General features: G+C 41.3%; 1 protein-coding gene across 3 annotated transcripts in view; it reads right to left on the reverse strand.

Moving 5' to 3' along the window:
* The window catches only part of pdhx (pyruvate dehydrogenase complex component X), a 60,088-nt gene extending 51,449 nt beyond the window's left edge, over window positions 1–8,639 (reverse strand). For 2 of the 3 annotated variants that reach the window (XM_021600676.2, XM_021600666.2), the window contains exons 1-2: window positions 8,235–8,639; window positions 867–950 (exon numbers count right to left, since the gene is read on the reverse strand). In XM_021600676.2, the coding sequence (XP_021456351.1) occupies window positions 867–950; window positions 8,235–8,370 (220 nt within the window). In that variant the 5' untranslated portion in view covers window positions 8,371–8,639. Of the gene's footprint in view, window positions 1–866; window positions 951–2,538; window positions 3,072–8,234 lie in introns of those variants that run through there. The other variant, XM_036977062.1, reaches the window with a different exon arrangement.
* Between the last annotated feature and the right edge of the window lie 2,021 nt (window positions 8,640–10,660).

Raw genomic sequence — 10,660 nt, forward strand, 5'->3', positions numbered from 1 at the left:
GAGAAAGGGAGAAACAGGGCACTGCTTTTCTCCTCCTTAATAAATTAGGAGAGCTGGCTAATCTGACAAACACTAAACTGCACCATGGAATATCCAGTCATTATTAACATCTCAAAATGTAGAATGTGTGTAGGGTGATGTGTGTCTTTATGAAGGTATATGGATGGAGATGTAAAATTAAAATCAACCATATTGGATTTGTTTCGTAGGCTCGATTTGTTGGGGAATAATCAGAATTGGTTGGTAACATAGGTAAGATGTTTTATATTCATCATATGTTTGTAAGTTACTTCTCATCAGAATGTTATTTTTGTATAATACTGTGGCGGGGTTGCAGTATCTGTTCTATGTCAAGACTAAGTTGCTTGGGCCGGAGAGAGGTCAAGCGTGTATCTCTTGGCTCCACAATGTCTGTGTGCCAGTCAGTGTGTCTCTGTGATCTTGTAAAGATAGGATGGATTTGATATATGCCTGTTGATATGGAGGATTGGTTTATGGTTCTGAGTTTGAGAAAATAACATAGTTTAGGAGACAAAGCTGAACGATTTATTATGTCTATGCTGTATGACTGTGTTTTTTTGCTATTAAAGGATCTCAGCTGCAATGTGTAAGGGGCTCTCAGAGAATTCATTGATAGACACTGAATTGATCTGAGAGTCACAGGGTTGTGATAGAGCTCATATAATTAAAAATTGACTTTGTGATAACTAACTCTGACGTGTGTGTGGTTTGCTTTCATGATTTGGTAAATAGAGGAAATTTCCACAACAGATTATATTATATTATTATGTAGCATTGTAGTCTGCATGCAACAGAAAAGCTGAGTATGTTGTGAACATTGGCAAATGGAGGCACGGCTCACTTACCTTCTTTCTTCAACCATTTGACAATGTTTCCCTCCTCCATGGTGGGAGAGAGAGCAGGCATCTCCACTTTGACTGGTGCAGCACCTAGAGGAAAGAGAGAACACATCAACACCAGTCAGATCACAAGTAGCAATACATGCTCATCTATAAACAGGAGGGACATTTTCACCCTAGACTAGATAACTGGAAGTCTATTGAACATAAATGCATTAATAGGCCTATGCAACACCATATATACACACAAAAGTACGTGGACACCCTTTCAAATGAGTGGATTTGGCTATTTCAGCCAAACCCGTTGCTGACAGATATATAAAAAAAAAAATCAAGCAAACAGCCATGCAATCTCCAAAGACAAACATTTGCAGTAGAATGGCCTTACTGAAGAGCTTAGTGGCTTTCAACGAGGCACCGTCATGGGATGCCACCTTCCCAACAAGTCAGTACGTCAAATTTCGGACCTGCTAGAGCTTCCCCTGTCAACTGTAAGTGCTGTTATTGTGAAGTGGAAACGTCTAGGAGCAACAACGGCTCAGCTGCGAAGTGGCAGGGCCACACAAGCTCACAGAACGGGACCCCCGAGTAATAAAATCGTCTGTCCTCGGTCGCAACACACACAATACAGAGTTCCAAACTGCCTCTGGAAACATCAGCACAATAACTGTTCGTCGTGAGCTTCATGAAATGGGTTTCCATGGCCGAGCAGCCACACACAAGCCTAATCTCACCATGCGCAATGCCAAGCCTCGGTTGGAGTGGTGTAAAGCTCGCCGCCATTGAACTCTGGAGCACTGGAAACACGTTCTCTGGAGTGAAGAATCACGCTACATGATCTGGCAGTTCGACAGACAAATCTGGATTTGCCGGATGCCAGGAGAACACTACCTGGCCCAATGCATAGTGTCAACTGTAAAGTTTGGTGGAGGAGGAATAATGGTCTGGGGCTGTTTTTCATGGTTCGGGCTAGGGCCCTTAGTTCCAGTGAACGGAAATTTTAACGCTACAGCATACAATGAGTTTCAGCATGACAATACCCTGTGCACAAAGCAAGGTCCATGCGGAGATTGTTTGTCAAGATCGGAGTGGAAGAACTTGACTGGTCTGCATGGAGCCCTGACCTCAACCCCATGAGATTAATTGGAATGCTGACTGTGAGCCAGGCCTATTCGCCTAACATCAGTGCCCAACCTCACTATTGCTCGTAGCTGAATGGAAGCAAGTCCCTGCAGCAATGTTCCAACATCTAGTGGAAAGGAGTGGAGGCTGTTGTAACAGCAAAAGGGAGGGTGGGGGGGTGGGGTGTTCTAAGAGCAGGTGTCCACATACTGTTGGTCACGTAGTGTATATCCTATTCTGATTGGGTCTGTGTGACATCAAATAAGTCCATTAAAAAGGCAAGCTAGGCTATATTGTCAGTATTTTGAGATGGAAAGAGGAGCAGAAAGTTAGGAGCCTAAAAATGCATAGGCGCTTACGAAGAAGAAAGAAGTGGTACAGTAAGAGGCAATAGGAGAGGGGGTGAGAGCTGTGGGGCTCGTGCCTCAGCACTCATCCACTGACAGGGAGATATGAAAGCCACCAGGCCACAGGAAGTGGACAGCACACTGGCGACAGAAGAGAGAGCAGTGCAGGCAGATCAACAGTAGGCTGCGATGGCGGCTGACATACTTGCCTCGGGCTGGTAGCCCTGTCACCCACTGGGCCACCACAGCCTGGGACCTAGCCATCCACAGCAGCTAGAGCCACTCAGAAGACAACAGTTCAGCTGGCTCAGGGTCATGTAGGCATTGGGCTGGCCATGCTAATGCCCAACTAAGTCACCTCCTTGTAATACTGAGTATTACAATGTTTTGCTGCCTTAGAATGACAAATGCTAGAATACAGACCTTTAGATAGAACTAGCGGATTAAAAATGGCTTGCAAGGCCCGAATGATACATGGTGATGAGCCATGGCTGTGTGTGAACAGAGGGAACCTCATGTTCTGGTGCTCGTGTTGTTGTTCATGTGTTGTTTTTGCCGTTCATGTACGAAGGTCTCCTTCTGCTCTGCATGTCATGTGTGAAGAACTCAGGCCTGGATGAGCACATATCTGCACAACAATGCCCTGAAAGCACACCCGCTGAAACCTCCCATTCATAACCCTCACTCTCTTAATCCGAACAGGCAGGGGAAGCCAATGTGTAATTGAGTGTGTGCGTTTGTTGAGACACACAGATAGAGAAAGAGAGAGGCAGAGAGATAGAGAATGTAAGGGCCGTGACCGCCATGACAAGAGCTTGCAGACCAATTCCTGTCTGTAAAACATTGCTCTGCCACGCCTGTCGTCGTCACCTGAAATAATTTTTCATCACAGGCTCGATTTTTATCCCAGCCTTACAAAAAACTTATCATAATCAGATCCACAGCAGAAAGATCACTAGTTCAAATTAACCTTAATTATAAGCCAATATGTCTGGCTTCTTTTTTCATTTTGGCTAGGCTTAGGCCAGGGCTCTCCAACCTTGTTCCTGTACCGTCCTGTAGGTTCACTCCAACACTTATCTAGCACACCTGACTCTAATAATTAGCTGGTTGATAAGCTGAACCATGTTCGTTCCAGGCTGTATCACATCCGGCCTTGATTGGGAGTCCCATAGGGCAGCGCACAATTGGCCAAGCGTCATACGTGTTTGGCCGTTATTGTAAATAAGAATTTGTTCTTAAAAATGGACTTGCCTAGATAAATAAAGGTTCAATTTATAAAATAAAAAAAATTACAACTGGGGTTGTTCAACCTGTCAGAACTATAGTACACTCAGATTCCCTGTCTGTATTGAATAGTTTGCCATTTGGCAAATCTAAATGGGAGTGACCTACTATGGGTGGCATAAATGTTCCTATGGAGAATTGAGAGACTGAATAGTAGTGAGATAACCCCAGCCTATTGAGGTGTGGAAGGGAATGAAATTGTAGACCAGAGCCAAAAGAGCTTTAAAACCAGATATACTTAAATATTATTGTTGCACTGGGTACAGGTGGGGCCAAATGTAAGAGAAGAGCCATTTTGATAGATGTGTGGCAGAGGAGATGGGACTGAGCCCTTTGGCAGCGATTACATTTATATGCCCTCCAAAGAAAAGGTCAGTGGACCAAGATTCAAAGATCAGATTAGGAAGGAAGAGTGGTGTTTGCTCAATTGCGCTACTTGTCACTACATCTGGTTGGTAAGCATGTGAATTGTTTGTGTCTGGAGGGTATGGTGGATGAACTGGTGGAGAATGTGTTATATTGTTGTAAGCATGTTGAAGAGAGGGAAATATTGCAGTGTAGAGTCGTTGAGGTTAGACGGGGGTTGGGAAGGAACTTGAGGGATGGGGAGGGTATATTAGAAGTTAGAAGGGTTATTTTTCTTCTCAGAATTACTGAATTAGGTAGGAGGATTTAGAAATGTGGAGCTAACGTTGTAAACCGCGATTGACCAGACTCCAGCACAGTAGGTGGCGGCATCCACCTTTAATTTGTTTGCAGAGCTCCATTTTATCATAGAAGAACAACTTGGGTTGGAGCGAAAACCTACAGGAGGGTAAGCACTCAAAGAACAGGGATGGAGTCCCCTGGCATAGGCTGTTTGTTTCTTATTTGGGGGGGATTTTCTTCTTTGACGGGGTAATGTTAGCGGGGGTATTGGATCAGAGGTGACAGAGGACGCATGTCCAGAAGGGCCCATCAAGACACACAGGTCACATCATCCTCATTTCCAGGGCATCTTTCTCGAGACCCTTTTTGGTCATCCTCTCTGTATTCTGACCCCGATTTAAACTGTCAAAGACCTGAGGAGGAGAGGTAATGAACTACATGCAATACTTTCTTACGTCAAGCATTTTCAGGGCAGCATGCACGACTGAAGCCCAAGGCCCCATCATGCTCACCATTACAGAATGCTTTGGGTCATGCATCTGACTGACCACTGACCTGAGGACTGCTAACAGTCTGCGCTCTTAATTCATTGAGAAAACTGAGGCATGCAGAGCCTAGCAGCCAGTAGGCCTCCATGTTTCCCATTCAGTGGGCTAGGTGTAGGCTATGTAAGTCTCATTTTCATAAAAAAAAATCAGATGAAATAGGCCCCAACATAGAAATACATCACTGAACTACTCATTAGCTGAGAGCAAAGATGATGGTATCTGTGACTTCAAATTGACCATGGAAACAAACCAGCTGATTAGGCAGTTCCAATTAAGATCTGCAAATAGGTCTACACTGATTCAATCTTAGCAGGTCAAATCACCCAGGAAGGCAGGAACAATGGCTCTTTTCATTCTATTCCTCACTTTCTCAAAACGCATTGAATCACATGGATCTTCTCATCCAATGTGCTTTGTAAAGGAGGTAGAGATAAGATTGAGTAAATGAAAAAAAACTTGACAGTGACTTGATTTCCTCATACAGTATATACATACCTAAGTGCATTCAGAAAGTATTCAGACCACTTGAATTTTTCTACATTTTGTAGTTACAGCCTTATTCTAAAATGTATAGTTTTTCCCCCTCAATCAATACACAATGCCACAAAATGACAAAGCAAAAACAGATTTGTACATTTTAGCAAATGTATATAAAAAAAAATGAAATACTACATTTACATAAGTATTCAGACACTTTACTCAGTACTTTGTTGAAGAACCTTTGGCAGCGATTACAGCCTCGAGTCTTCTTGAGAATGATGCTTCAAGCTTGGCAAACCTGTTATTTTGGGAGTTTCTCCCATTCTTCTCTGCAGATCCTCTCAAACTCGGTCAGGTTGGATGGGGAGTATCGCTGCACAACTATTTTCAGGTCTCTCCAGGGCTTTGGCTGGGCCACTCACGGACATTCAGACTTGTCCCGAAGCCACACCTGCATTGTCTTGGCTGTGCTTAGGGTCATTGTCCTGTTGGTAGGTGAACCTTTGCCACAGTCTGAGGTCATGATAGCTCTGGAGCAGGTTTTCATCAAGGATCTCTGTACAATTGCTCAGTTCATTTTTCCCCTCGATCCTGACTAGTCTCCCAGCCCCTGCCGCTGAAAAATCCCCACAGCATGATGCTGCCACAACCATGCTTCACCATAGGGATGGTGCCAGGTTTCCTCCAGACATGACACTTAGCATTCAAGCCAAAGAGCTCCATTTTGGTTTCATCAGACCAGAGAATCTTGTCTCTCACAGTCAGAGTCCTTTATGTACCTTTAATGCAAACTCCAAGCGCAATGTCATGTGCCTTTTATGAGATGGTTGTCCTTCTGGAATGTTACCCAATCTCTACAGAGGAACTCTGGGTCACTCTTACAGAGCTCATTGGGTTCTTGGTCCCATCCCTGACCAAGGCCCTTCTCCCCCGATGGCGCAGTTTGACCAGATCTAGGAAGAATCTTGGTGGTTCCAAACTTCTTACATTTAAGAATGATGGAGGCCACTGAGGCTGTGTGTACACACACACACACACACACAAATGGTACAATGCTGCCCTCTGCTGGAAATCTTTGTGAATTGCCAAATCGTTGGGCCAGGGGGCATTTTTATGAGAAGCGATGGCAATGATCCAGCAAAAGACAGCATCACCAGGGGCCAGTTTTCAGAAATTGAATCTTAAGTGTAATCTTAGAATACTGCCCACCAATAGATCATGTTTTCTGTGCACTTTAAGTAAACTGAAAAGCAGTATGCCTATTTCCCTCAATTGTCATGGGACAGAGACTGAAAAACACATTTTATCTCAAGGCCATCAGACTGGTTACGTAACCCTGCTGCCCCATAGACTTGAAATCACTGGCCATTTTAATAATGGAACACTAGTCACTAATAATGTTTACATATTTTTGCTTTACTCATTTCATATGTATATACTGTATTCAATTCTACTATATTTTATTTTCTACTGTTTTTTAGTCTGTGTCACTCTGACATTGCTCATCCTAATATTTATATTTGTTAATTCCATTCTTTTACTTTTAGGGTATGTGTATATTGTTGTGAATTGTTAGATTGTGCTTCTAGCACCAACAGTGCAGTACTATCATTTCGCTACAGCCGTAATAACATCTACTAAACATGTGTATGTGACAAATAACATGTTATCTTATTAACATGTTTTAAATGCAGAATATAATTTGATATCAATATCATAGGCCTAGATATTTTGTTTAAAAAAAAAGTTTCACAAAAAAAGCAAGGAGGGCCACAATCTGAAGTGGGGAGCAGAATTGAACACAAATTATTTTAAATCTAATTACACCACATTTGTAAAAGCTGGCCCCATGTCCATGACTCAACTGACCTAGCACAAGGTCCAGGTAGAATGAGTGAATTGGTTAAAATAGAGTAACCGTGATCAACCTTACATCAGTGTATCACTGACTTAGTTACAACATAGCTACTATGTTTTGTCAGCTTTAGCAGGAAGACAGAGTAAGCTATGTAGAGAGACACTGAGCAGCATACAGAAAAACCAACACGATTTTCAGGTTGGTCAAATCAGGTCCTAGTTAAAACCTCTCATCAATAATGTATTTTTAATGACTATTTTATTAAATCACATTCCACCCACCCTGTTAGTTTGTTGTAATTATCAATTTCAGAAAATAACTAATTCAGGAAGTGTAATGTCTTCGGTGAGAAACAAAGCTAAATAAATAAACAAACACTCAGTTGAATCTATTTTACCTTGTTAGTCTATGTCCCACCCATAAATGTCCACCCTATTAGGTTAATTCTAGAGAAAATTAAGCACATTTATAAATGTCAAATATGTTTAATAGAAAATATCTAATCCTGTTCAAGTCTTCACCATTATGCTAGCACAATTTTGCTCACTCACAGAGCTATGACTAATTTAGGCTCCACATTTCCAACCTGCAACTAACAGGTTGAAGGAAAAAAAATGAAAGTGCTTGAGGTTAACAAATGTTTTCCTGAAAGTCAAACGTCCTTTTCTGATAAAATACAAAACAATATATAATAAAAACATTTATAAATGTTTGAGGTCCAAAACTATGGCAAATCGTAGGAATGGCCCAACTGGCTAGCTAGAAAAATAAAAACCAAGACTTGTTATGACTAGCGTTAGCTAACTGGCTAGCTACCTAATCTGCGCAACCTTGACAGCTCGGCTGTAACATCTACGAGAAGAGCTAACGGATAGCGAGCGTCTGATAATGTTCAGCAAAGCCAAGAAAACCTAAAACCCATATTACTTCAATAAAACCCATAGATGCAGTGACATTCGGCTGAAACGTATTTTTTTTTAGAAGTGGGTGATGTAAAAAATAAATAAGAGGTTAGCTAGCAAGTTTGCTAGCGGCCGTCATCCGCAACGAATGTTAGTACAATAAATGAAGTGTCAACGCTTACCAAAGAAATATGGCGATTGAAAGAACTGCCTGACATTGTCCTGAAACGAATATGAAGTCCAGGATTTTTTTTTAAGCTTTGCAAATCTCAGGCCAAATAGAATTCCTTGACGACCCAAACGCAAGGAGGCCGCCATGTTTTCGTCCTCAGTCGGTAAGAGCTGCCCAAGTTTATGCCTGACAGGTGATAAGAGTAAAGAAAATAAACCGTAAAGTGGTACAACACAAAGCCATTACGTGGAATAGTTTATATACGATGTAAAATGAGCCATGTGACTAGACAGATATACATTCATCAAGATTACTATTTGACTGCAACTCTCCTATAAAACTAAATGCCAAAGACGTCCTTCTTGGATCTTTGAGGTCCTTCTTTGTAGTCTTCCTCTGTCATGAACTTGTAGTTCAGCTGCAACCTGATGAACATGTCAATTCAAGTATTTTTTTCACAGTTAAAGGGCTAGCACAGCACAATTGAAATATATATATTCTTTCTTTAAACTTGTTTTATATTTAACGATGTATTATATACCGAACAAAAATATAAATGCAACATGCAACAATTTCAAAGATTTTTCTGAGTTACAGTTTATATAAGAAAATCTGTCATTTTAAATAATATAATTTGACCCTAATCTACATATTTCACATGACTGGGAATACAGATATGTATCTGTTTGTCACATATATGGTGGTCAGGATACTAGAAAATGTAGGGGTGTGACAACCATTTGCCTCATGCAGCACAAAACACATCTTCGATTGAAAAAGATCAGCTTTAATTTTGCAAATATATTGCAATGTAATTCTTTGCATCATTTCCAATCCGCCATATATATACACATTTTTGAAATATATATATATATATATACACACACACATTTTGGAAATATATACACACAGTACCAGTCAAAAGTTGACACAGCTACTCATTCAAGGGTTTTTCATTTTTTTTTTTACTATTTTCTACATTGTAGAATAATTGTACAGACTATGAAATAACATATGGAATCATGTAGTAACCAAATAAATCAAGATATATATCTTATATTTGAGATTCTTCAAAGTCGCCACCCTTTGCCTTGATGTCAGCTTTGCACACGCTTGGCATTCACTCAACCAGCTTCACCTGGAATGCTTTTCCAACTGTCATGAAGGAGTTCCCACAAATTCTGAGCACTTGTTGACTGCTTTTCCTTCACTCTGTGGTCCAACTCATCCCAAACCTCAATTGGGTTGAGTGATGGGTGATTGTGGAGGCCAGGTCATCTGTCCTTCTTGGTCAAATAGCCCTTACCCACCTGGAGGTGTGTTGGGTCATTGTCCTGTTGAAAAACAAATGATAGTCCCACTAAATGCAAACCAGATGGGATGGCATATCGCTGCAGGATGCTGTGGTAGTCATGTTGTTTAAGTGTGCCTTGAATTCTAAATAAATCACTGACAGTGTCACCAGCAAAGCACCATCACACCTCCTCCTCCTCCATGCTTCATGGTGGGAACCACACATGCAGAGACCCTCCATTCACCTTCTCTGCATCTCAACGACACAGCGGTTGGAACCAAAAATCTCAAATTTGGACTCATTAGACCAAAGGACAGATTTCCACCGGTCTAATGTCCATTGCTTGTGTTTCTTGTCCCAAGCAAGTCTCTTCTTCTCTTCTTTGTGTCCTTTAGTAGTTGTTTCTTTGCAGCAGTTGGACCATGAAGTCCTGATTCACGCAGTCTCCTCTGAACAGTTGATGTTGAGATGTGTCTGTTACTTGAACTCTGTGTATTATTTATTTGGGCTGCAATTTCTGAGGCTGGTAACTCCAATGAACTTATCCTTTAAAGCAGAGGTAACTCTGGGTCTTTCTTTCCTGTGGCGGTCCTCATGAGAGCCAGTTTCATAGCTCTTGATGGTTGTTGCGACTGCACATGAAAAAACTTTCAAAGTTCTTGACCATTTCTGAATTGACTGACCTTCAAGTCTTAAAGTAATGACGGACTGTCGTTTCTCTTTGCTTATTTGAACTATTCTTGCCATTATATGGACTTGGTCTTTTTCCTAATAGGGTATAACACACCTTGTAGCATTAACGCATTCAGAAGGAAAGAAATTCCACAAATTAACTTTTAACAAGGCACACCTGTTATTGAAATGCATTCCAGGTGACTATCTCATGAAGCTAGTTGAAGGAATGCCAAGAGTGTGCAAAGCTGTCATCAAGGCAAAAGGTAGCTACTTTGAAGAATCTCAAATATAAAATATATTTAGATTTGTTTAACACTTTTTTGGTTGATACATGATTCCATATGTGTAGAAAAGGCCATGGAGTTGATGGAATAATTGCCACTTACTCAGCTGGGCCAGGGGCGCTTTAATTAGGTCAGGTGGAAATGTTCGACAGATCTCAACTCCATAAAATAAGGAAATTGCCA

Source organism: Oncorhynchus mykiss, chromosome 1 (assembly GCF_013265735.2).
Source record: "Oncorhynchus mykiss isolate Arlee chromosome 1, USDA_OmykA_1.1, whole genome shotgun sequence".
Taxonomy (NCBI): Eukaryota; Metazoa; Chordata; class Actinopteri; order Salmoniformes; family Salmonidae; genus Oncorhynchus; species Oncorhynchus mykiss.